Source organism: Phoenix dactylifera, chromosome 15 (assembly GCF_051530095.1).
Source record: "Phoenix dactylifera cultivar Ajwa chromosome 15, Ajwa_hap1_PhDact_Kaust_v1.1, whole genome shotgun sequence".
Lineage (NCBI taxonomy): Eukaryota > Viridiplantae > Streptophyta > Magnoliopsida > Arecales > Arecaceae > Phoenix > Phoenix dactylifera.
In genome coordinates, this window is record NC_143204.1 from 23,784,033 (window position 1) to 23,811,579 (window position 27,547).

The 27,547-nt window shown below is 38.8% G+C and overlaps 2 protein-coding genes and 1 long non-coding RNA gene across 14 annotated transcripts; 2 read left to right on the forward strand and 1 right to left on the reverse strand.

The window, feature by feature from the left end:
- Positions 1 to 1,737: 1,737 nt before the first annotated feature.
- On the reverse strand, positions 1,738 to 12,938 carry LOC103705823 (uncharacterized). Of its 7 annotated transcripts, none has more exons than XR_015973739.2 (3): positions 12,750 to 12,938; positions 6,660 to 10,658; positions 1,738 to 6,438 (listed from the first exon to the last, which is right to left on the reverse strand). It is a non-coding gene; the product is annotated as an uncharacterized LOC103705823 (long non-coding RNA). The 7 variants fall into 7 exon arrangements; XR_015973737.2 differs by having other exon boundaries at positions 12,737 to 12,938; XR_015973738.2 differs by having other exon boundaries at positions 12,726 to 12,938.
- A 3,919-nt stretch (positions 12,939 to 16,857) lies between these two features.
- Positions 16,858 to 17,918, forward strand: LOC148699951 (uncharacterized). The gene has a single exon (XM_088711811.1). It carries the CDS (start codon positions 16,939 to 16,941, stop codon positions 17,389 to 17,391), a length of 453 nt encoding a protein of 150 aa, XP_088567937.1. The 5' UTR covers positions 16,858 to 16,938; the 3' UTR covers positions 17,392 to 17,918.
- A 4,270-nt stretch (positions 17,919 to 22,188) lies between these two features.
- Positions 22,189 to 27,421, forward strand: LOC103705827 (P-loop containing nucleoside triphosphate hydrolases superfamily protein). 6 transcript variants are annotated; one of them, XM_008789698.5, is made up of 7 exons: positions 22,189 to 22,514; positions 23,241 to 23,384; positions 23,494 to 23,568; positions 23,678 to 23,865; positions 23,947 to 24,112; positions 24,216 to 24,614; positions 27,036 to 27,421. In XM_008789698.5, the coding sequence occupies exons 1-7, from the start codon at positions 22,293 to 22,295 to the stop codon at positions 27,165 to 27,167; spliced, it is 1,326 nt and encodes a 441-aa protein (XP_008787920.2). In that variant the 5' UTR covers positions 22,189 to 22,292; the 3' UTR covers positions 27,168 to 27,421. The 6 variants fall into 6 exon arrangements, with proteins under 6 accessions (XP_008787920.2, XP_088568016.1, XP_088568017.1 ...); XM_088711890.1 differs by having other exon boundaries at positions 22,212 to 22,514; positions 23,489 to 23,568; XM_088711891.1 differs by having other exon boundaries at positions 22,212 to 22,514; positions 23,494 to 23,572.
- Positions 27,422 to 27,547: the final 126 nt, after the last annotated feature.

Consider the following 27,547-nt stretch of genomic DNA (forward strand, 5'->3'; position numbering starts at 1 on the left):
AATTAGACTCTTCTGTGAAATTTGGAGCTTGCAGTCATTCTAAATTTTGTTTTTTTTTAAGTCTCATTCGGATGTGGAAAGGGGTACAACGTACAGCTTGGTCTTCTGAGATCAGTAAAACAAAACTCTTCATGTTCAAAAGAGGCTGGTATGGCAGAAAAGTGTTAGTCCGGAAATCTCCATAAAATTGCTTGAAACTTTCAGGCAATAAATGCTTTAACTTGTTAGTCTGGATGAAGTTCTTTTCTCCACTGCTTCTTCTTACGAACATTAATATTTTCTGTCCTGATTATCAGACACTTGGTTTGGAGCCATTTAGCTTCTTTTTCTCGCATATATTTCTCTCCTTCCTTGACAATGTAACTTATTTCTGCTCGTTATTTCTGTTGTAAATATGATTAATCTTTAATAAAAGCTGGATAGCTCTTTTGCCTCCTTTTATGTAAAAAAAATAAAAAATAATAATCCAACTTGCTTTGCAACCTTAACGAGTCAATAAATCCATTGTCTTAAGCTTAAGTAGGCCAGTCCATCGCTCATTTAAGATGCCGAGATTCCGTACAGTATTAAAACTAAAATAATAAATAATAAACTCTCCAAATCAACAATTATTCTTTTTTTTTTTTCAGAAAACCATCTTACATTCATTTCCCAATAATATTTTATATACAACAATTTGTATACATACACCACTCCCATCGATTCAAAACATGAACCAACTTTCGACCCAATCCTTTAGTTCGATCTAAACTCTTGTCGAGTTTGGTGCTCCTTTCTCCTTCCCACCTAAACAATCATTGAAAGCAAGAACGGAAGATTCCTCACGCTACTTGAGGAAGAGAACAAAGCCTTGAGCTGTACCTTGTCCTACCTTACTATGCTACTAGCTAGCATGCCCGAATTAAAGAAAAACTTTTGTGTAGGGATCTCTAAACTTATATTCGTTTCCTAACTAGATGACACTCATTGCCTCATGGATGAGGCTAACTCGATGTTTTAATTAGAATGAACAATTAGAGCCAGCCTTAATTTTGAGCATGATGTTAGTGATTTCAATATAGCTTTGCAGAAAGCATGGTTTGAACTTGTCCTAATGTAATCTTGCCAGGCCTCATAGAGATCACCAACTTTGCTCCATATTTCAATACATGTGCCAACTTTAATTAAAGCTTTGGAACATAAATTTGAAACTGGCATCACTGGGACCTTGACAGGCCTTTCGCTATTCAGGGCCATCCCCATCCAACAAGCTTCTTGCACTAAGTTCTCCCTTCACAAAATTTATGTTATTATAATAAATGATGCAGTGCAGCTGCCCCTCTCTGTACTCCATTTCTTCTTACCCTCAGCCTTTCAAATAAATGTGATATGAGACTTTCTCCGTTCCTTGCAGAGCATGGATGGTGGCCTACATGTTGGACATAGGTTTATATTTTAAAAAGATATCATGCTCTCTCTCATTCCACTACCACGCCTTTGTTCCACGGACCTAAACTCAAATGATTTGAATGGTTACCCATTCAATAGCGTGACAATTAAACTATGGAAAGATCTTAAACTATCAATAGATGCATGTTCACTAGGAAAAGATAGGAGCTAGTTCATCACAACCCATGAGAAGACCATGGCTATCATATTGGAATTTTCTTGCTACTTACATCACACTCACAGAGAGAGAGAGAGAGAGAGAGAGAGAGAGAGAGAGCATTGTTCAGTGTTCACCATTTCAGCTTAATAGAAATGGAACAACTAAAGAACTTTATTCTAAATGAAACCATCTCGGAATCAAGAGTCCCTCAAATTATTGCATACACTATGCGGGAATTAGGAGAATAAAAGAGTAGAACACGAACCTATATTAAACTACTGCAATATCACAGATTTTTAGCTCCCACAGCGTCCTCAGAACCACAAGGCCAACAACCCACAGCCCGCCAGCAACGGCAACCACCATGTAGAAGAACTCAAGCTAGCCCCTCCAAAATGGTACCCACCGTCCACCGGATATAAATGTCCCGGTGGGCCGAACCAATACGGTGGAGCAGGGATATATGGTTGCGCCGGTGGCGGCGGACAGAATGGTGGTGGTGGAGGATTCACAGGCTCAGCTGGTGGCGGCGGCGGTGGGAGTGATGGCGGCGGCAGGCTCGGACTACTGCAAGGATTTCCGCACGGCGAGTCACAAGTGCACTTCACCTCCAATTCTCGACCTCGAACAGACGCCGCACCACCATCTTCGATCAAACCTGAAGTTCCCACGACAATCAAAGTTATCGGCAGCAGCAGTTTCCAGCATGGATGCACCATTTCTCCAGCGTGGATAATTATAATTCTAACCTCAAACTCCCCTGCTTGCTCTTCTCCTAGTTCTCCTAGTTCTCCTAGTCTTCTTCAGTTTGGTGCATGGACTTCTTAAGAGAAGGAAAGGGTAAGGTGACGTGAAGCTATGTCCTCCTTCAAATGGCCTTGCCTGCCTTTGAAAGCGATCCTCACGTGGGCTGCACTGCTTTTTAGCCCAATGGGCTTCGGCTCATCCCAGCATTCCCCACTTTTTCAATGTGTGGAAACCATAACAGACATGGTGCAGACTATTGACCATTTGATACAGATCGGAAGGTTGTCGGTGGTGTCGGCCATGGTGATTGGATGGTGCGCCTACCAACAAACCAAAAAAAAAAAAAAACACAAAAAGGACAATGGAATTGGATTGACCCGATGACTTCAATAGTTCAATTCTCCTTTTAAGATGACTAAATTGACCTCACAATGATATCTCTAGGTCCTTCAAATTTATACTGCCGTTATGGTAATTATATAAGGGCCATCATATCAGATCATACTGTAGACCATTTTTCCATCCTAGTAAAGCTAAAATATTTTCAAAATATTGTGTTCTCAATCCTATCTTTGCTCTGTTACAACAGTTGTAATTAGCTTTAATGATGGCACATAACAAAAAGCCATTACTTGGTTTGACAACAACTATTAATAATAAAAGTTGTGTTTTAAATAATTTAAATTAATGATCTTAACGAATTTGATGGTTAACATCTCTGCAGCAAAATAAGAACAATAATGGATACAAATATGTTTTGAACATATATAAAACTAATAAAAATGTTTGTAATTATCACAGAAACCAAGTAACAACTGTCATGATTGTTATATAAAATTCTTATATACTCCTAATAAATATGCAACACTTGTTATATTTAGACCATTTTATTATATGCATGCAATATAAAGAAAGTACCTTGAAACTGTTAAAATTAGCATTATGAATGCATGGCATGCATACCGATCAACATGTCAGCTCAAAACACTTGTGTTTGTAACTCAAGCAAAGGAACATCTGCCTTTTGTACAATTCAGTTGCCCAACAAGCATGGACCGAATTGATCTCATAGGTTTTGAGCATGAAAAGGACTAACTAGAAAACGATTAGGTCCACAACAAGTCAAAAAAACTTATATTTCGACCGAAACAGAAACATAACAAGTGAAAATGTTTCATCGTTGATTTCTTCAGAAGTAACACTGAAATCTTTGTTGTGGTGTCTCCATTAGGCAATTAGTGTCTCACCGGTATGACTAACCAATTGAAGGCGAAAGGCTGAATTGATCTCGAAAATTTTGAGTTTGTTTAGTCAAATCTAAGCAACTTTGAAAATTAACCAATTTGACTCAACTCAGTTAGATCCTGATCGACTTAAGCTAGACTTGCCAAGAGCTGACTTGAGACTTGCAGCTTGTTTTGTCATGATTTATAAAGCCATCTTGAGTGACTGTTCCGAATTTCACAAGTACATGCATTTCATATTTACATAAACATGATCCAGTATTGTTATTATTCTTAAATTTTAACTTAAACATAATGTATATTTATTCACAAATTTTTGTACATGACAGATGAAAAATTGATTGAAGCCTCTAAGACTGCCGAGACCTAAGTGAAAAATCAGTCCATCAGGCATCTGGATTTTCTGCTATGCCATATATTTTTTGCTGGCCTGTTCTTTAATAAATGATTCCCCTTAGTGGTGATTTAGGTGGAAAAAAGGTTATGGATCGACTTGACCTCTCAGCAGCCCTGGCTTGAACCCTCGACCATTCGGCACGAAGGGTATTTGTGTGAGAAATGAAGTAGAGGGCAAACAATCATGTACTAATTAAACATGCTTCAGTGGCCAGCACTAGGGTTTTGAAGACATGGGTTGAATGATTGGATCCTATAAGAGAATGGAACAAAAGAAAAGGATATGATAGAGACACCCCACCAGCCTGCTGCTATTAGGGTAGAGAGGATTAAGAAAAGACAGGAAGGGTGGGGTTGAAGGAAAGGGGCAATTGGAAATTGGAATCCAAACAGGCATTTGATTATTGATGGAGAAAGGAAGCCCGCCACCAACCTTTTCCACTCAAAAGCATCTTTAGTCTTCCCTTATCTTCTACAGACTTTGAAAAAATGAACATGGGTGTGCACAATTTTCTACACAACTGTTTACTCATGATCTGTGAACTTTCAGTCCTCATCTTAGCTTTCTTTCTCTAAAGGTAATGTTTCAATGCCAATTTGGAAATCTTCAATTGGTTACCAATGCAAATTTTTTATGGTGAAATGTTAGCTATACTTACAGATTGCGTCTTGAAATGTGCGGAGGTGTTATTACTTTCATAGCATTAATTGTTTGTTGAATCTGCAAGTAAACATGACTTACTGGACCATGTTAAACTTTGAGTATGCCACATAGAAATATAACATGTGAATTTAAACAAAACTTTTCAATTCTAGGATGCATAATAGGTGAATCAATGAATAGATTTTTGGGGTTAGTTCTTTGTCCTACGTTCTACTAATAAAGCTTAATAAGTAATATAAGTTGCACCACAGTCATGTATTTGTCACCAATTCTAATCACCCTTCAGATAAACCTTGAAGTCTGAATCACCCCTACAGCACCTGAACATGTAACAGATACAGATAAAGATCAGATGTCGCCCACACTCGATGGCTATTTATTCTTCTGAATCAGAGATTGATGAAAAAAGAAGAGATCATCATAACATAAGGCATGGTCCACCTCTTACTCTCTAAATGGAAGTGTGGTTGCCTCATTATCCTTCCACCAGACCACCCTCCGATTGATCTATATCAACAACCAGCACCACCAATACATCTTCATCTCCCTCTAGCCCTCTCTAAAAAGTGAAAACATTCTTGAATCCTAATAATGTCATCATAAATAACAGCTACTCGGTCGAAGGCAAAAGTGATAGAGAAATGATTAGATGGAGGACCTTATCAGCCTAGTGCCTTATCTAGCTACTGTTTCATATGCGATTGTATAATTTTTGTAGGCCTATACTCCTGCAAAGTAGTACAGTTGTTATTTGTAGGAACAAAGGCAATAAAACTTTAATTCCAAGCAATAGGCACTTCTACCATCATTAGAAATTTGATAATAACACCAACACCAACCTTCTAACTAATTGGTTGACAACTTACAACATAAACCTTCATCCGACCTTATGCTGTATTGATATAGATGATCCTTGACATTAAGCAAGCAATTTAATTATTGCTCGTCAGACCTAACAGGTGAAAATTTGTCCCTGGTCCTCCCATCTTTAGCTGTGGAACTCTTGATGTTAAACTGCTAACAAACAAAAATAGGATCATCAAACACCATCAATCAAACACATTTATTAACAGAAATCTTCTCTATTCACTGCAATTTCAATTTCTTTCAACCTGAACTATCAAACTAATTGCTCAACATCTCCTGGTTCATAATCTAACACTTAGTAACTGCTGCTGTACCTGGATGAAGATCCATAAAGAATTGAAACAAAGAAATCTTGTTGTACGCGAGATGAAAGTGGGCAGCCTATTCATTTCCATAGAGTTCTCAAGGCATAAGATTCAAAATTTCCCAAATTTAATCTGCCTATTATAGGTCTGAATAAGAAATAGAATCCTGCAGTGTCATCCTAGTGTCATGTCCCAACTGTTATGTCTTGGCAGCATTAGACCTACAGAACATTGTAATTTGATGCAGATTTACACTAGTTAAGCTGAATTATTGGAAACCTCACAATTATTAGTAACCTATTGCTAGATACTGTTTATCCCTCATCTAAAGACTGTGGAAGACATAGGCCATTGTGCAATCCTGAGAATCCCAGAGAAGATGAATCAACCAAGCAAGGCTTAGGATACTCGTTGATTGTAGTTCCTGACATTTCACCCCAGTGAAACAACATGCAAAATTTTGCTATCTACTCCACTTTAGTTTTTAAAGGAAAAACAACAAAAATATTGGTGTGCACAGAGGTAAAAACAACCAGAAGAGTCACGTGAACAAATTGCACAAAATTAACTTTTTGAGGCTTGAAGGCTCGCAGCAGTTGCTATGATACCGAGGTATCCTGCACCAAACTGAACAAGGTCAAGGTCAAAACTGGATGCAACATATTAATTAACAACCAAAAAGAATGATAGCTTGGATGCAATATAGCATCAACTGGATCTAAAACAAGCAAAGAGAGTTACAGCTAAGTGGCCTTTAATGACGAATATCATTAACAATCAGAAACAGAGGCAGAATTCAATTAAAATGAAGTGAACCTCAATCTGTAAAATCAAGATAGCAGAAGGACCTCTTTTGCTGAAGATGTGGAGCAACGTGGAATTGCAGAGTGATGAATCTGCAGGAGACTTCAGGCATGATTCAGGCTCAGATAGCTTGTCATGGTGAAAGGCACAGATGCTGTAATATAACAGAGGTCACCGGCTTCATACAAAATATATAAAAAATATTCTGTGGGAGTCTTACACATGTTGGAGAAGGTTATACAACATACTTATAGTTTAAATAAAAATATATAGTCGGGCCTCCAATTTTTTTTGTTAGACTTCCAGATATTTGAAGTAAACAAAGATAAATAACAAAACACTTCAGTAATTGAATGGCAGTGGCCAAAGTTTCTTCTATGGCAACACCAACTTCCTTTAAAGAAATCAAGCAATAAAGATGGATAACAACATATCTAGAGCAGTGGAGCACTATTTAACATTTTGTGCAAATAGACTTTGGGCCTAAGTTATTGATAACAGAAAGTGTTTATGAAAGTTCCAATGCTCATTTATAATCCTTTTGGCTCTAAGCTACTGAAGGCACTTACCCATGAGAATTAGTGTGGAATCTCAACATTTTCTACTAATTCTACATAAAATTTGCCTAAAATACATATCCTATTGAAAGAAAGCTAGGCATTGCACATCCTACATGGAGTTTAGAGCCTTGATATCGAAAACTAAATTGATAAATGAGAGGGCAATGGTAAATGCTTCATTACATACATAAGATACTGTTATAAATGTTAATAAAATATTCATGGTGAATCTCATAATTGAAAAAGCAAGGGATAATATAGCAGCAATAAGGCACATATAAATGGAAGCTATATTTAATCTTGAATGAGACATGTAAAAATCAAACATAAATGTAGAATATTACAAAGCTATACGGGGCATATCATCAATGTAATAATTTTGGTGATCTTTTATACAAACCAGAAAAAAACATAAAGAATCATCAGAAGATACACCTCGGCAGTGAGAAGATTAATATGTAAGCTAAACAAAATAGAGGATCACCCTTTCTTCCTCTTACAAGTGAATTTTTCTTTTATAATTCCAAGAATTTATGGACTTCTTGGAATATTGCTCTGAGATGGTCCATGTTGCTTGGGATGTTCGTTACTTGACTGCAAAAGCAATAGGGTTTAACTTCAGTAGAACTGCATGAGACTTGATAATCTTAGATATCCTGTACCTTCCTGGTGAAGCACCATTAATGACTAATAACTTCTTGTTTTAAGTGTAATGGAGGGCCAAAGCACTATTGATGAGTAATATCATCTAATATCTACTAACTAAAAATCTTTTGTGGATCCCTAAGAATAGTATTAATAGGCGACTGCTATTTTATACATTATAATGCATACTTCTATATAACTACATGTGATTGATAAGGTGTACATGTGAAAATATAATTGTAGACATTAAGGTTTAGATGAAGATGAGCATAAAGGTCTTCATTGCTAAGCAGTCAAATACTAGTGTTTGTTGTGGTCCATGGCGAAGTAATGGAAGCTCAGAGGATAAATTCGTGGCACTAGATAGAAAAGGCATTGAGTGGCCAAAAGACATTAGCTACTATCATTTCTAATAATATGTTGACCGTTGCCATTTGAATGTGCAAATATGGAATGGAACAGATTTAGGAGTTGTTGCTCAATTTAACCTCGAAAGAGGCCCTCGAATTAAGTTGTTGAGAGAAGCCCTCCATTGATTGGCCAAGTGAGCCTTCTGCAAGGTGTCTTTGCTCAAGTGACCGGAAAAGAAGCCCTCCATTGAACTTTTTAGCGAGTCTTCGATGAAGAGGCCTTTAAACAAAATCAAGGTGTCTTTCTTTGCTTGAGTTGGCACCAGGCAGTTGTTTGGAATAGTTCAAAAAGGTATTGGTTAGCCCCTCTAATATCCCACACCTCAGGACTGTTTCAGGGAAAGTTTAATTCTCAAGCATAGTTTGTTTTGGTGGAGTAATTGCTGTAGTGGGATTGATCTATTTCAACTGGTTTTGCTATATACGCTCATTTTTCAATAAATGAACCAATAATGCTCTGCTCAACACCAAGAAAAGTGGAGGAGATATCTCATATGTACATTTTTGTAACAATAAAATTATGGAAGATCAAATTTTTTCATGCATCGGAGGTTGTACATGCCATGAAAGGAAAAAATGAAAGAAAGAAGAGCTGGAAATTGTTTATATAGAATACCAAAGGAAAAGCCAAAGAGCATGGTAAATAAAATGAATCTTTTTCATGGAAGATATAGGTAACAGGACGTTTTTGTACATGTGCTGATGGAATTACATTCAAACAAACTAAAAGAGAACTATATCAACGTAACAAGCAAATAGTGTTGCTGACTGGTTTGCTGGTTTTATTTTGGAGAATGATGGTGTAACAACCTAGGACCTCACCCAATAAGACTAGCCGGAAGATATTATTTAGGTTTTTTGGCTCTGTATAAGTACCCAAGATCCATTCAGTACAAAATCGATATGGGACTAAACACATGCTCGCACGAATCCTCACATGCTCCCCCCATTCAAGCCCTGGCATCCTAGCTAAGCTAAGGATCCAAATCCATTTATATAAAAATCACAAGCACCATGATAAGTTCGTGGTCAGCCCTAATGGGTCTGTGTTGCAGTGTTTTCTACTCCATATAGGCCATGGGCCACGACTATTCTGATATCATTTATAACAATCTCACCCAAAAAGACTAGCTGAAAGGTATTATTTGAGTTTGTTAGCTTTATATAAGTACCCAAAATCTACCTAGTGTATAACTGATGTGAGACTAAACACACGCCTGTATGGGTCCTCACTAATGGAGTGATTATATGGATTTCTTTCTTGTTTGACATCATGATTTTAGCTCGTGTTGTTGCTATGGCTGTCGTCATGTTAGGACTTTGTTTTTGGGCCTCATCTTGCTTATCTCAGAGTAGCAAGCTAATAATATGGACTGAACACATCCATAGAGGGTATTGGAAGTAAACGTCCCTCATTAAGTAGTCAACTGAACCAACTAATGAGAAAATGGAGAGTCACTATACAACTAAATGGACCAGCTTTATAGAATTTTTTGTTACCAAACAGTAAGATAAAAGCCAAAGAAAAGCCTAGCCACCATTTTGACATCACACTTATTTTCTAGAATACTGCCCTTTTTTTTAAATCGTGCCAGTTTCATTAAAAGTATTGACTTCTTTATCCATGAATCAACTTGCATATAGAAATAACACTTCCAAGAAAATCCAAATGCTCAGGCAAAGTCATCATAAGCAACAACTCTAGAACTATAGAATTTAGAAATGGTGCAACATTACCCACACCACAAACAAGTTTTAGTAGAGACATTGCTCGAGTCATCAAGTAACACAACCTCCTCCTTGAGCTCTAATTAATCTAGTTAAACATTAAGAACTTTCTGATATAGCTCAGAAAATATCAGAATTGAAGAAATTTAAGATTGACCTGAATTTTGTTGTTCAAGGTGTATGCATGTATAAGTACTACCAAGGAAATAAATACAAGTACAACAAAATCAAAGATGAATTCCAAAAAAAGTAGATAAGCTGACAACAACAAAAGATAGTTCGAAGAAAAATCTGAAAAAAAAGAATAGAATCATCTAATACAGCCATTCCAACTAATCCTGCAAGAAGATATACATAGCATATCTAAGTCATCTAACCAGCAACAAACATCAGCCAAGATAGGACAAAATCCAATCCACACACAATATAAAATATAATAAAATATGTTATTTTTACCCTTCGAAACATATCACAAATAACAAGTGAAAGACTCATCCCTGACCTGCATTATCAGATCGCGCAACTTGCAGTCCTACAAGTAATGAGCTACTCTCCCACCTTTACAAGGAAAATCTCAAAGGTAATCTACCACAGCATTGCAGTTGCACCAATGAGGACAAAGTAATGAAAAACCGAAGTAGATGACAATGACACATGCAGAAAAGATTAAGACAGCTTTGGCAAGGCGAGGTGTTTGAATCTGCGATAGATATAAGAAAAGAGGAGTAAAAGATCTAATCTAACTTGAATTATAGTTGGGAGCAAGGATTTAAAAGAAATCTTACAGTAATACCAAAGGTAGCCCATGGTAGAAAAGTTTCACGAATAAGCATTGATAAAGCCACGCCAATACCACATTGTTGGTGAAGGATTTGATGGTTGTAGTGAAGGTAATATAGCTTAAAGTGATCAAATAAAAGATCAATAAAAAATATGACAAATCCCTTGTCCAAATTGTGGTATAGGAAAGAAGCAGTTACAGCCTTATTTTTTCTTACTTACAGATACAGCATTTAAGAGCCATCGCTAGTCAAGAAAGCCATGGAAATGCTTGGACTTTTGATGGAGCTTTCCAATTGTGGATCTTTTCTCAAGGAAAAAGGACCTTGGTCCACCATAAGTTTATGCTAAAGTCTAATAGCGGCACTCGCTTGTCCCTTCCAATTTTTGATGTTTTCTCTTTCAAAATTCAGCTCCTACCCAAGCTTAACAAGAAAAGTCTTCCTACCTCAACAATCTATTCATCAGTAAGGCTCCTATGGTTAAGCACATATTCTTACCATTAGCGTTTGTCCAATAATCTCTAGCAACAGCATCCTAGTCATATGTAATGGACAAAGATCAGGAAGCTTACCTGAAAACTTCCTCTCCCCAGACCATGGACCAATCTCAAATGCCATTTGACCCATTTTTAACCTTAAAACCAACATTAGACATTAAAATGTTCTATCATCAAGACAATATCTTTCCAAGAGAACACAATCAATCTCGCAGTAGCTGACTTACTTCTCTTTGCAATATATCCAGTACCCACTCATGTATAAAACTTCTAATTCCTAAAGCTCCCTATTTTAGCTTTGTATACCATGTCAAAAATGATCATGTTTGTCACTCCAGATATACAGTTATTCCCAGTTTAAGCACAATAAGAACTGGTGAATGCTGCATGATTGTATTGGACAAATCTGCCTTATATCAAGTGTAATCCAACCACAAAAAAGGGGGAAAATATAATGGTAACTAATTAGACACCGATCGATCCTCTCAATTAGTGGGTTCAGATGGTGTTTTCCTATTTCCTCAACCCAAAGGCAAGCCTAGATTTAATTGGAAGCCTCTTAACCTCACAACGAGTACACCCCAAAAACAATTCTACTATCCTCCATTCTAACCGCAATCAAAAAAACTCCTGCTACAACTCATTCAACTCAATTCTTCATTTAAAAACTGAATACAAGAATTTTCCTTTAGTAAATTAATTTAAGTCAATAGTTATTGTACACAAACTAGAGTAAGGGTATATGATAAAATATATAGAAATATTATATATGGAAGAATTCCTACTTGATATCATCATACATTAATGAGTTGCATTAGCATCACCAAACATTGTATCGAGAAAGTAAAAATGCAAGAAAGAAAAGTCACAAATGACATTATCTAAAAAAGAACAACATTAATGGCCTTTTACCAAACAGGTGCAATATGGGCCTGATGGTATGTCTTGCTAAAATGCCTATTACACATTTTCAGAGCATTTGGTTTCTTTAACCATGTCTCAACGAAAACAGCTTAACCATCACTATAACCATCAAGGCTAATAACAAATATAATTGTTTTTAAAAAATATAAACATCATCTTTACTAAAGAGGGGGCTTTAACATTGGTCTTGGCAAGCCTCTTCCATATGCTCACAAATTCCAAGAAGATATATATATTTTTTAATTTTTACAGAACAAGATATTCTTAACATTGCAGTATTGCACAATGCCAGAGAAAGGGCCATAAGTGTCACAAGATGTAAGGATATGAAGGCAATATTATCTACGAAAAGAGTAGAAAATAAGATCACGCCTTAAAAGTCTGCGTAAAAAACAGAAATATAAATGTTTTACTTGTTTTTATTTTTATCTTAATTTTTTTGGGTTGGGGGTGAATTTTTGCACATGACATTTCCAAATCTAAATCCTCGTAAAAAGACATTACCGAATCTACCAAAGCCAGGCATTTTTTCGTGAAATAAAAAAAGAAAAAGCAAATGAAAACCATGAACTTGCCGGTCTTCTTGACCTAGCGATTGTAATGATTGCGCCGCCGGCCTCGATCGAACGCCTTGAATCCGAGAAGAAAGCCCCCCTTCTCCTCTTTTCCTTCCACCGGTAAGCGGAGCCAAGAGAGAGAGAGGGGTTCGCGTGCAAGGTGAGCCGTACGGAAGTAGAATCGGGCTTTCCGCGTCATAAGATATTTGGAGAGTCCATGGCAATATTAATATGTTGCAAGGGGTTTTATGCAGTAATGCCTTCCTAGAGAGTTTTGAAAGTTTCCTTTTGGTACAAGAATTTTGAACTCTTTGCCGAGATCACTTCATGCCTCGTGCGATCATAGACATGGACCCCCATGGAAACTGATGATGCACAAAGATTTTAGAATTTTTTTGACTAACTGAGAAAAAATTAAGCTAAAACCATTTCTTCCTTAAATTGTGCTGTCTTGGGAACTCACTTCAACTTCATTTCGGACCGATTAAATGACCAAAATAAGCTCTGCTGGGGTAAACTAAATTCGGATATCCAGTTACAAGCAACAAAACAAGTTTTAGGTTTAAATCTCTTGTTAGTTCTATCAGATTCAAAGTTCGTATAAAGAGCTATTAAATGAAAACCCTTTGTAGTGTCGCATATAACAGCTTTATAAATCTTACTTTTAACTCCCTATCGAATATATGAATTTCAACTAGATGCCTTAGAAACTCGAGCACCAAGTTTGCACCTAAGCTTATATCTTTCCCACCCACTACCTCATTTTCATAACATAATCGAATTGGTTTACTTTTTTAATTCCCTTTACGGGCTCGTTTGGTTAGCGGAAGCTTTTTTTTTTTTTCCATAAAAATATAATTTTTAAAAAGCAGATTTCTATAAAAAAAATATATAGAAAAGTACTTTTGACATATTTGGTTGACCATGAAAAAGTGACAGATTTTCAGAGTGTTTATGTTTGGTTGACCATTCACTTTTCTGAGAAAGTTATATGTAATTCCTATTACATCTTTAAAAAAAAAATAGGTTTTTAATACTTTAGATCAAATAAGGATAGCTGAAGATCCTTTTTGGAGAAAAATAAAAATATTTCGATTGTTGGCTCATAGAAAAGTAACTTTTCATGTTTATCATAAAATTTTTTTTTTTATGAAACATGAAAATCATATTTTCACGAAAATACAACTTTTCCATCTCTCTTATTTGAAAACTCCAACCAAACAAGAGGTATCTCTTTACTTTTTCGTTGACCATACTTTTCCCTCTTCTTTTTCCGCGAACCAAATGAGCTCTAAGATAGACATATTTGTACAGCCCAAATTTGTAGTGTTTATTACAAAATATTTGAAATTTATATAAGTAATATTTTTTTTATAAAAAAAAAAGATGGAAGTCGTAGCTAAATATTTCTTTTCATATGCATTACTTTTTGAAACAATGGGCCCATCAGTTTTCAAGATATTCCCTCCTCCAAATTACACTACATGTGAATAAGTAGAAGGATGTAAGCCCTTAAGGGTTTTGTGGAGAGAGAGAGAGAGAGAGAGAGAGAGAGAGAGAAAGGTGGGTTGCTATCCTCTTGGCAAGATGATGTCCAAAGAATTTGGGAAGTGCAATGGTGATCGGGTTGATTTGTTCGTAATCTTCTAATGTGTAGATAGTGTTGACATGTTTAAGTGAATATAAATGGTGTTTACTAAGCAACCAGTCTCTATTTGCATGGTTCATGAAATAGTTTAGATTTTTTTTTTCATTTGATTGAATTAGGTAACCTTTGGTACAACTACATGCATATACATGAATTATATATTTTTGCTATTTTCTGAATTTTGTTTTTTCATATTGTAAGAACAATTCTTTTATAGTTTTCTTATTATTTTGATTAATAGAAATACCTATTTTATAAAAATTTTACAGTCTCACCAAACAATTGAGCTTAATTTTCACTAAAAAGAAATAGAGAATCACAATAATAGTGTTGCTCAGCCTTCTTACCAGTAACTTAGTCCTAAAACAAATCGCAAAGAACATGGGTTCAGCTTAACATTCATGTTCCTAGAAAATTTCATATTCCCAAATTCTAGTATGAAAAGATCACAAACGGACACGTATACCATGCAGTAGAGCCTACAATATCATTTTGTTTGGGTAATTTACAATATCATTTTTTTCAGGACCAGTGGAATGCAATAACAGCACAAAAATTTCACCTACAGTAAGAACCAGGCTGAACCATTCCCCCTTGGGCCCATTTCAGCCTGGGCTAGAGGCTTATCGATCTTCCCCTGTTATTCAACCATTCACCCCAAATTGAATTTGACTTGGACCCAGCTCTGTTCATTGTCACCCTTTGACATCTTCTTTCATGTCTCTACGCAAGATTTAGTTTAGTCTACTTTCTTCAATTTTATTTATTGTTGGACCCAAGTTTGCACCAGTTGAGAATGAATGCGAAAGACATGCTAATGCTCGAGCTGATTTGGCTTAGCTTTGAATCAATCCTTTGTGATTCCTCACAACCTTAGGAAGAAAACACTCGACGCACCTACTTCCCAAAACATGAATACCACACTCTTCCATGAAAAGGTGTTAGCTTGAGAGCTACTAAAGGTGGGGGTTTCTCGTGTATTTTTCTCGTGAAAACTAAACAAAATACAAGAAGCGGTGTTGTTCATCCGCTCCTTGTTGATATCTTGAGAGAGAGTGTTTCTTGAGTGACTAGGCAAACCTACCACGAAGCGATAATGATCGGGGTTGCTTCTATTGTGGCGGAGCATTCTGAAAGAGTGCTATGGACCGACTTGTTAGTTGTTTCGATCGTAGTTCATGATATTATATTTTCTAATTTTATTGAATATATTTATACTAGACTTGCACGAAATGACCATCTCATCAAAAAAAAAATAAAAAAATAAGTACATTAAGCAAATATTAGGAGTTCGTGTCTCAATTTTCAGAAAGTTTGGTCATGTCAGCGTTCCTGTCTCGACTAAATTTGTCCGACGCCACCGCTAACGTTCTTGGCTTAGAAGCGTCCTTGCCTTCTCACCCAAACCAAAGCAATGCTCCTACCGCACCCAGAAGACCCCTGAACCATCCCTATTATAAAATCCCCAAAATTGTTCCCACGCCACCGCTTGAATTAGGGGAATCTGCATCATGGACCATTGGATTCCAATCAAAGGGCCCTGACTGAGTCTCCGCTGAGTTTGTGACGGCCCCACGATCCACCCCTTTGATGAGTGTGTGGTGGTCGTTGGCTGGTTTTAGCCCCATCCCACGCTTCATACTTCTCCATTCCATGTTCCGGCTGCTTCCTGGCTTCGACCGGCACCGACCGGTAACTGGTCGCTCTAAGACCGGAACCTTCCGGAGTTCCGCGAATGGAAGGTATGTCACCGGCGTTTGCCGGTAAATTGACAGTGGACTTGCTTGACTCGTGAGTGGACTTACGTCAGCAACGGCTCGAGCCCGTCGACTTGACCCGGTTAACACGGTTAGGCCCCTCCACAACATTGCCCACCATGGTTCTTCTATTTAAAGCATTGCCATGGCAGCTGATTTTGCTTGATAAACAAATTTTTATCGAAGCCGAATACTTCAGATCTGGTGTGGTGTTAATCTTGGAAAAGTTGAATTTCATGACTAATTAAAAAAAAAAAAAACTATAGATTGTGATCGAACATGATAAGGAACTGATATATTAAATTTAAATATTTGATGAATAATGTTAATAATGTATTTAGATTATTAAAATGATGAGCGATGAAAGGTATCTTCACATTAATCATGTATATAGATGATTTGATCTTCACTTGTATTTTGGTTACAAGTGATGTATCATGTAATATTATATATCCTCTCAAATCACATCCAGTTCATTTATCCATAGTGTTAATGGAAAGAAAAGAACATACTATCTGATGCATTTACTTTTGTAGTGCCATGAACGAGACACATGCAGTTCATGGTTAAAATTTCTTAACAAAAAAAATCTTGTTTAAGTATGCAAATTACACAACAATGCATTCAAAAATATCCAACGGGTTGTCCCCAGTGCCATATTTGTAATATACGGACGCAGGCTTTTCCCACTTCTACCCTCCAAAATATCCTCCCCTTCCTTAAAGCCAGAGGCTGGCGCAACGAACTTTCCACAAAAACAAACAGAGCCGCCTCCCTCTCTCTCTGTCTCTGTCTCTGTCTCTCTTGCTCTATCCATGGCTAGGCTTCTTCAAGCCCAACTCCCCATCCCAACCCTCACATCCATCTCCAACACCACAACCCTCCTCCTCCTCCTGGCCTCCGTCGCCGCCATCGCGTCCATGGTCATCTCCCTTTGCACCACCCACAAGCACTTCAAGATGTCAAAGGAGCAGAAGAACAGGGCCCCGGAACCTCTCCCTAGGGAGGACCGAAAGCTCCTCTCCAACCTGAGCAACATCGGCAGCAAGGCCATGGAAGTGGCCAAGATGATATCCTGGAAGAAGGCGGACGAAGTCGACGAGGAGGCCGTGTGGAAGAAGTCCATCATGATGGGAGAGAAGTGCCGGCCGCTGGACTACTCCGGCCAGATTTTGTACGATTCAGAGGGGAATCAGCTGCCAGAGTTGCCCCCGGGGGCTGCGCAAGGAGGTGATGGTCGTGGAATGGATCATGTGGGGAAGGCTTGAGATAAGTTTGGTATGTGTGATCTTTGGTCTTCGTATCATAGGATGGATGGAGGAGAGTTTAGATGAGCCATCGAGAGCTTCTCTCCGTCCGAATCTAACAGCAGTTTTAATCTTTGGTTTTTGTATGTGGAACTTGCAAGAGATTTGGTGTTTCAATCTTTCTATATATGATCCTAGTTGTAGGAAGAAGTTACGTGAGAGATTTTTGTAGGTTTTGTAGCTTGGGCCTGCATCTCGTACACCAGGACGGATGTATACACGCGGAAGCAGTCTCCTGAACAGCAAAAATCACAAATATTCTTCTCTTAAAGTATGTCTGCGTGTGATTCCCATTTCATTTTCCTCCTCGGCATGCTAATTATTAACCAGACTTGCGTATGCAAATTGCTGGGCTCAGGCTAAGGTTTCATCTTGAATTGGTTTGCATTAATGATGTAAATTAAAGTCCTTGTTTTCTTTTTCCCGAATCTAAGTCTCTTGTGCAATTAGTAGTGAAACTTTACTGGCAAACTAGTTGGCCCTTTCAATTCCATGCTCATTATCTTGGCTTAACTTTACTGGCTACGTTTTGATTTTGTGGGCTATACCGAACATGCTTAACTTTTCTCATCACCCAAGAGAGTACTTGATCCAACTGATGATGTAGGTTTAGATTCAGAACTACTATGGATGTGTATCTAGGATTGCCATTAATATTTTTCAACTTACAATTGAAGAAGGCCCATCATGTGGGAGTCCATCCATACCATGAGATGCAAAGAGGTGACACAAAAGTTTGCATAAATGCATCATATATCATGGTCAAGCTAATATTTCTATTTTATATGGCCTAGACAATTTTTGTGATATTCCTATGAAACATCATACATGTAATCCAAGGATATCATGCAGCAGGATTTGGCCTGCAGAGGAAAAGCGTCGACAGTCATGCCACTACATTGCTCGTTCCATCTGTTTAGCATCCCTCTTTAGCTTAACATTGTAGGTGTTGGTATGCAAATAGGTCAGGTTAGGACTAATTACATAAGGCATGACTCCGTCTCAGCATGTTTAAATTTTGGGCTAAGAATTTCGATCTAGACTTTCAAATTAGACCATGGTGCAAAACTAATTTTGTGATTAAGCTATGCAGGATTAGTGCTTACACGAAGGTGAGTTGGCAGGATGTACTCACGTTAGAGCTATATGAATTTTCGTTTCCGCTATAAAAAAAAACAATGAGTTAATCGAGTTGGATCGGTCTCACCAGATTAATGATGGAGATTGGGCTACATCACATGGAAGAGGAAGAGGAGGCTGCTAAATGGAGGGTAGAAGGGAGACAAAGTAGGTGGGGTAGGATGCGGCAGCAATGAGGGAGACAAGAGGGCTAATTTTAGCTAGATCATACTAACAAGCCAAATGTATTTCTTACTTATAGGGCTAATTTGTGTCAAGATCACTGGTAGAATTTTCTCTTCTTACCTCTAGTTGCTGAAGAGAAAATGCGTGCAACGAGTATAACACTCTTAAATGTTTGTGCCGTAGGTTTGGCCTATTGGCCCTCTAACCATCTGCCCTTTCGCAAGTTTTAGCATGGTTATTTTCTAATCATTATAAAAGATGGTTTCACCCTTGCGTTTTTTAATAAAAAAAATCAGAAACAGCTTATAAGCGTAAAAATTCAATCCAAGCTCTTGGAGAATCATCTAAAGCCAGCATAGGAACCCAATAAAGCACACTATCTTAAAAAGGATTTTTTTTATTAAAAAAAGATAAAGAATATGGCAGAAAGAAAGAAAATCTCAAACAGAAACCGAAGTTTGAACATCTTCAAAGCATAAAGGTTCAATCGAACCTCTTAAAGGCAGCATAAAAACCAAAAGGAACCAACTATTCCAAACAGCAAAATAGGTGGAAAAGGAATCATAGAAAGAAAGAAAGAAAACTCGAATAAAGATCTCAACTTTTTGCCACTGCAGGCCTCTTTTACGAGTTTAATGATAGTAGGACTGTAGGAGAGTACCCATTGCTCCTTCGGAACAGCAAAGGTGAGAAGACATAAAACAGAGTTACAGAGAGAACACCATGAATAAAGATCTCACCTTTTTGCCCCGACAGGGTTTCCATGTGGGATTTGAGAGAGCAGAAGAGTACCCATGCATGATTCCACCAATGGCGCTCCGGACGGCACAGTTAGTTCCCAGAAGACTCAATCCATTCCCCAGAGGAAAGACAGGATAGGCAGGGCGCCTATCCTGTCTGTTCCAGATGCCCTGGTCACGATCTCCTTCGGAGGGTCAATCTTCGGTTTCTCAGCTTCCTTCGTGGCCGGTTGGGGCTCTCCATCTGAGGCGGCCATGGATTGAGCTCACGACGAAGAAAGCGTTCCCCAACGCGCGGCCTTTCGAGTCTACGAAGCCCAGAGATCAGCAGACGAGCGCAGCGATAGAAGGGCGAAGAAAGTGTGATGGGCGAAGAGAAAAAATGGAGGGAGGGAGAGAGAGAGAGAGAGAAATGAGTGCCGCGGCTCTCTCCAATTCCATTCCTTCTGCAAGCTCCAGCTGAATGATCACGTGCATCGCACGTGGTCGTATTTAACAAATGTTGATATTTTATGAAGAGTAATGAATAATTAATGAAGTGCTTAAACTAAATTTGGAACTTGCAAGAATTTCAAAAATGAATGTGACATGCTCCTCTTCCCATAGCATGCATTCGACCAACCTGTAAACATTTGTAACTTTCGTCTTATTAATAAATAGGGGATAGCCCCTAATTTCCATCAAAGAAAACAAAAAAAAATGTTCCAGAGCTATATGAAATGCCTTTTTTATAAAAAAAATAAATAAAATGTGACATGCTTGCACATGGAGAAGGATTAAGAAGGTGCATTATGAAAACATGTGATTGATATAAAGTGTTATTTTTAGAAAAATAACAAAAACAAAATATATGCTGGAATTCTTTTATAATGTATCTCTAGAATGATCAACAACGTAAGAAATTATTTAGTCTGCAATTCTATTCATCTCTTATTACGCATGATCTGACTTGGAATGGGACAGCTCCCACTTATTCTCCGTATATCCAAAAGTAATAGATGCCGACTAAGGCAGTCTCAAGGTCCACCCTATCATTTTGAGGAGTCACCTACTAAAAAAATGTGGATGACCTGCGCAATGAACTTTGCTTGCTTGATTCCCTCCCGATATAATTAGCTTTTGAATAGGCTGACGAGACTTGCATTCATCAATTTATACATCTCTTCTCGAGTTTTTTTTTAAAAAGGATATCCTTTAAACTGTTTGACAAAAGATAATATTGGCTGCATGGTCTTCTTGATGGAGTTTTCATGCAATTGGGACCTCCACCTTCTTCTCGCGTCATCCAAAAACCAGGACAACATCTATGATACCACCTATTGAACAATAACAAAGATAACAGTAGCAACAACAATAAGATAATTTACCATGATTTATAGTGATGGGGGGCAAAATGGATCGTCTTGCTCACTACAATAGGGCCATCCAATTTTGGCCAAGTAAACACCCAGCCTTGATTGAGCCGGGTCTTGGGCCCACTAAGAGCCAATCCGAGCTCAGATTTCGTCGAGAGCTCAGCCGACCTCAGATGGGTCTCCCCGCTGCTACGGTTTGCGTCAGCCTATTTCTGATGCTCATAGCAACGACCCTAGCCTGAGCTTGGGGCGCCCAACCGATCGATTACGAGCCCAAGGGCTCCGATCATGGGTACATTCGCCGACGCGCCCCAACCAAGCTCGGGGCGCCCCCCTTTATCTTCGTCAAGCTTGAGGCACCCCCTTTACCTTCGCCGATGCGCCTCAACCAAGCTCGGGGCGTCCCCTCTTTATCTTCGCCGACACCCCTTGGCCAAGCCCGAGGCGCCTTTTACCTTCGTCGACACGGCCTGGCTAAGCTCGGGGCGCCCTTATATTTGCCGACATGCCTTGACCAAGCGCGGGGCGCCTTATCCAATAATGCGCCCTATCTCTCGGGCTCGGGATGCTCTACCGAACGCACCTCAGAGTCCGAGATGCTAGGCCGACCTCAGCACCTGGTAAGCCAACCTCGCCAAACATATGATGCAACCTTTCAACGAGCTCGGTCTCGCCTACGGCCGCCTACGTGGCCGTACATTGCAACGTCTACGCACCATGCTTTACTTGCTGGCCAACGACAGTCAAGGACAATATCATGCTGCTCTAGCCATACCCTGCTACAATTATCAACGCCTTATCGTTTACAAGAATGGACTGTGCCGTGCGCCCCAAGCATGCTCCAATTATGCGACACCTGGCTTGAAGCCATCTCCACTCATGATGAGAATGGGCCATATCTCCGCTACCTGGGTATCTCTACAAGGACCATAAATAGTCCCATCAGGTGATGCCTAAAGGACTTTTGATCCATCTGAGATCCATTTTAACTTGAGTATCGGAGGGCCTTCACCGGAACCATCGGTGAGGCTTTGTGCAGGTACACCATCGTGCGGGAGGTAGTTCACCCTCTTTCTCAACCTTCCGGCAGCTCCCTTGACTCCTTCGGAGTGGTCACCCTCGGGCCAAATTTGAACCACAACACATGGGATGCTCAAGATTCAACATGTGCACTACTAATCTTAAATGGGCATTCATAGCCAACATTATCCGCCGGGGATCCATCAAGCTGTAAGAAGTCAAGCCTCGCTAGAAGTCTTTTTTTTTGTTTTTTTGTTTACCTTCTTGATGCATTTATGCAAATGCATGGAACGACTCCTCGCATAAAATCTTCTATGCGCGTACCCGCACGACATTAGGACAAAGAAATGGTGGTAAGATTGCCCGCGGGTCTTGGACGCCGGTCCCCTTCCTCACATCGAGAGCGGTGGACGCTGCACTCCGTCGTGGCGGAGCGACCGCCATGGGTCTCCCAGTTGTCTTCCATTTCTCCTCCAACCCCTCGCTCTTTCCCCGAAACCCTAACCCTAATCCCCTGATTCCGAACCGCAGAAGATCTCCAAGTAGAAATCGAGCCCCGGTGATGGCGAGTTCGCTCGATCCTTCCCGAGAGCCTACGAAACTGGTCACTTTCTTGGGCAAAGGAGGTTCCGGAAAGACCACCGCTGCAGTACTCGCCTCCCAGGTACTCTCTTCCAGGGTTTTCTTCTCTTCCTCCTCGCGTTCCAATTGAACATTACTATCGACCTCTTTTTTTTCGACATATTTCTCAGTTTGACCCATTTTAGTCGCAGTTGAAGACACACACGATCAATTTCCTGGTTCTGGGCCCTATTTTATCTATATTTCCGTAGAAATTCAAATCCTTATAACATAATTTGCAGATTCTTGGTAAAAAGATTTCCTTTTGGAGGCTGTCCTTCGAAAGTTGCAGTTTTTTTCAACCGGAACGGCCTTGTTACATGCCAGCTTTAAGATATTTGTTTGGTGTTTTTCTATGTTACCGGAAAAGGGTCTGATCTTGCTTTCCGCCGTAAGGGCTTTCTTGTATTATTTTCAGCATTATTCAGCAGTTGATTAGTCTTGCTGTTGTTGTCAGGAGAGAGATTGGTAGTGTTCCGTGGAAATCTGGACAATTATAAATTTTCTCCAAGAAAATATGTCAAAAATTGGTTATTCATTTTTTTTGATCCGTAGAAAAGGCATTGATGGTAACGCCATTTTAATAACGTCTCTAATTTTCCAATTAGTAAGCTTGCGAAATGCTAGTTTTGAGCTGAATATCAAATCGATTTGTTCTTGAATGCAGCAGAACTAATTTATACTGATTAAATTCAGGTCCTTTCTTATCACTTTTATCATTCAGTAATTGAGTAGTGTCAATTTCTTTCTTTACCTTTTGATTTATCAGTATTATGCGAAGGAAGGGTTGCATACATGCTTGGTGATACAATCTCAAGACCCTACTGCAGAACAGCTAATGGGTTGTAAGATTGGAACTTCTCCAACTTTGTGCAATAACAACCTTTCTGCTGTTAGATTGGAAACCAGCAAAGTAATCAACTTCTTCTCTATTCCTTCATCTTTATTTAGGGTTCGAATCGCTTGAACTGCAATATAGATTCATCTTGACATTGTTGAAACTGTTTTGTGAAAAAGCATAGATGCTTCTTGAACCTCTTGATCGAATGAAGAAAGCTGATGCCCGTCTGAACTTGACCCAAGGCGTTCTTGAAGGGGTGGGTATGTGATTATTGGACTTCTATTCGCTGAGGAAAAAATATTGTATTTTTAGTCATCTCAAATATGGAGAAGTACTAAGTATTGTTGCTATTCTCAATAGAATAGGTTGTAGGAGAAGAACTGGGGGTTTTACCTGGGATGGATTCATTCTTCTCTGCCTTAGCACTACAAAAACTGGTGAATTTTCTTCCAACTGAAAGACGTCTTGCACGGACGGAGTTTGATATGATTGTATATGATGGCATTGGCAGTGAAGATACGTTGAGGTTGATTGGTGCTGCTGAGAGAGCAAGGTAAGGGTTTTCTATCTTGACCTTAAATACCTATTTACCTATGAACTGCAAGAGACAATGACTAGTTCTCTTGAAAGACAGATGGTATTTGAAGTATATCAGGAACATGGCTGAGAAGACAGATATTGGAAGACTGACAGCTCCTTCATTCTTGAAACTAGCATATGAATCCATCAGGTTAAATGGTGGATCCAGTGAGGGGAAGTCAAGCATAGAAATTTGGAATAATATTGAGCAAACTCTAGAGGTGTCTTCTCTATATAGTTGTGTGCACTTGTTGTCCATTTCTTGGTGATATTAACTCTCCTTGTGTTGATACTAAGTCTATCCTTAACATTTATATATTGCAGAAAGTCACCTGTTCTTTTAGTGACCCTTCAAAGTTCAGATGCTACCTAGTGATGGATCCAAGTAGATCGGCATCTGTCAGGTCTGCATTACGTTATTGGGGTTGTGCAATTCAAGTTGGAACACAAATAACAGGAGCACTTGGGTTTGCTCCACAATCTTCTATGGTGGCGGAAGTTGCTGATAAGTTCTCTCCCTTATCTTTTGCACCTGTGCCATATCTTTCCACAGATTCCTCTGTGGATTGGGATGCGACCCTCAACTCTCTAGGCAAGAAAACAAAAGATCTCCTTGGTGCTACAAATGAAAGTCTTCAGTCATCTGTTAGATTTGACCCCATCCAGAAGTCCGTGACACTTTTTATGCCAGGTTTTGATAAGTCCGAGATCAAGCTATACCAGGTATGTTCTTGGCTTCCATTTAATTTCATTTACACTTGATCAAATACTACATATATTTTTGACTGTTCAAACTTCAATGAGTTACCGTTGCTTCCTATACTGCATCGATGACCCTGAACTTTTCCGCTTTAATGTTCCTTTATTAGAGTTTCTCTCTGAAGGAGATACTAATAGATCAGTAGACTACGCCAGCAAAATATTATTGCAGTAGGATTCTACCATATATAATTGTTTTATTGTGCATTAGCTTGAGTCTAATATGCTGAATCTTCTTCTTTTGTCAGTTAAAGATTATTCTAGATCCTCCTTGTATTCTGTGTTGTGTTTGTGATGATTATACATCTTCCTAAAGCCACAATGTTAGTTATCACAAATGGCATTTTGATTCCTGTGCAATGTTAGTTATGTAAATAGATCTCAAATTTTGCCAAAATCTGCTAAATAGGTATTTGAAGATTAATTTAAACAGTATTTTGATGCCCGTTTAACATTTGATGATTATTATGTTTACCTTGTTTTAACACAAAAATGGATTCCATATTAATTATTCATCCATGCTATATGTGGCATCTTCATAATCTCAGCCGTGTAGTGTATCTCATGCTCCATTTGATACCAGAAAGCTATGAAGCAAGGTCCGCCGATCCGGTAACGAGACCCGTACCAGTCGGCGGATGGGTCGATACGGTACCGGTTTGGTTCGCCGAACTTGCACGCCATTTTTTTTAGTTTTTTAAGTTCAATTAATTGGTAATCAATCTTTTTCCTTTTTTTTTTAATAATTTTAAGCCTAATTTGATGTTTTTTGATATTTTTATGATTCCGATTTAACCTAAATGATGCATTTTGTTTTTTTAAAATGATACAAAATATAAAATGATTAGTAAAATATTGTATGCTACAAGAAGCAATATGAAATATTCTCAAATCAAGTAGTGAGGTAAAAAATATAAAATAATACATTCAATTACATATATTTAAAGTATAACATACATATCGATACTAAAATTTTGTCGAGTGACGATGTCTCACGTAGATATCCAGATCATTGGTATAGTTAGGAAGCAGATCGGCTCACTCTTCTAATCAAGCGGCGTTGTAGTCTTGTATATTTATCCTATAAGAAACGCGCTCTGATATAAGCACTCTCCGATCTCTCGCTGAAGCTTTAGCTCTGAGAGGTGTCCTCTGGCTGATAACAGCTGTGACGGGCCTCATCCGAATAAGCCAACAGCAAAATTCGACCCGTAAGATACTTCGGGTTGCGTAAGATAGTAGCCACGGAAAGATGACTCAAACGCACCATGTCTATATTCGTATCTATATGAGTCATAGACTGCCTATGGTTGCGAGTAATATGATCCAATAAACAACTCGAAACTTGATACGTTTATAGATCCTACTCCACGTGCGAGGTCATCTGTAGATGCATCCTGTTCTTCTCAATGATCTCGAAGAGTTCGTCTTCTGTATGCAATCGCATCCTCGCAGACTCCACCAGATTGTGCATCGTGGTCCTTATCCTGTGTAGCATGCGTAAACTGAGACTCACCAGTGAATTGAAGACCACTCTACGGCTGTCTCATAAACGATGGTCTCATGTCCTCCACTCCCTCTGGGCACCAGATCTATGACCACCAGAACTGCTGCTCATGGTCTCTAAATCTGAGTGAACTGGCTCCTCCTTCACACTTTCTATTGGAGCTGTAAGTGCTTTTTTTTCTTTTTTTTTTGGTGTGCTAAGCAGTTGACTGCTTATCCTTCATGCTATTCTCTGTCTGCTTACCCTTTAGCCTTTCCAACACTTTTTTTTAACAAAAGATGGAAATGGAGAGGGGGCTTGGTTCCGAACCAGGTCGACTTAGTGCAAACTGTCCAGTTCACACCAAGTTCGAATGGAGCCGGTCGGTTTTGAACGGTTCTTGTCGATTTCGATCGGTTCGGAACCCGTTCCGGCTGGTTCGGGGCCGGAACCGAATTTAATAGATGAACCGACCTGATTCTCCATTTGGTTGACTCGATACGGGGCGAATCAGGCGGTTCAGTTCGGCCTACCTTTTTGTGAAGTTTGTTTTGCAGTTCACTGCGACACAACCATGACCCTTCAGAGTAATGTAATCAGAGATGGAATTACCTTCCTTTCAAATAATATTACATATAGACTAGCACATGAAGAGGAATAAATCCATGTCTCTGTATGCATTTACTTGTGAATTGTACTCCTCGTCTTTGATACTTTCTTGCTGTATGTAGATTGTGTCCCTCTATTGAAGCCAGAAGGATGAACCATTATCATGGTTTATTTAGGAAATTCTTCAGCATTAGCTATTAGCCTGTTTCCAGACCTGAAGCATTCTTTTTGTTGAACATTTATGTCATCCTATGTTTGTGCTGAACAAATTCATTACTTGATAAATGCAGTATAGGGGGGGATCAGAGCTGCTGGTGGAAGCAGGGGATCAGAGACGCATAATACAGTTGCCTCGAGGTATGCATGGGAAGGTAGGAGGTGCCAAATTCATTGACAGAAACCTTTTGGTCGTGCTGCGATAACTTATGCATGGAATAAAGATTTGAATACAGATTATGGTATTCAACCGGAAAGGGATACAATGTAATGTTTTCCATCAATGCCTTCTGCAATTTATGCACACGATTTTTTTCGTGGTAGGCATGAGAAGCAATGTATTCCTCGACAGGCATGGAATCCAATCTGTTGACATTATTCTGTTTGTAACATTTTGTCCAGAGTAGCACGATCATTTAAAGACTGAAATCAGAGTCACCAGTGATATTCATGGCACAAACTGACAGAAAACTAGCGGTAGGAATGATGTTTTGTTGGGTCAATCTTATTGATAGATATTGTGCTGTAAAGGGCTTTGTATACAGAGTCTGTGCAATGCATGCGAACGAGAAGGGAGAAAAGAATG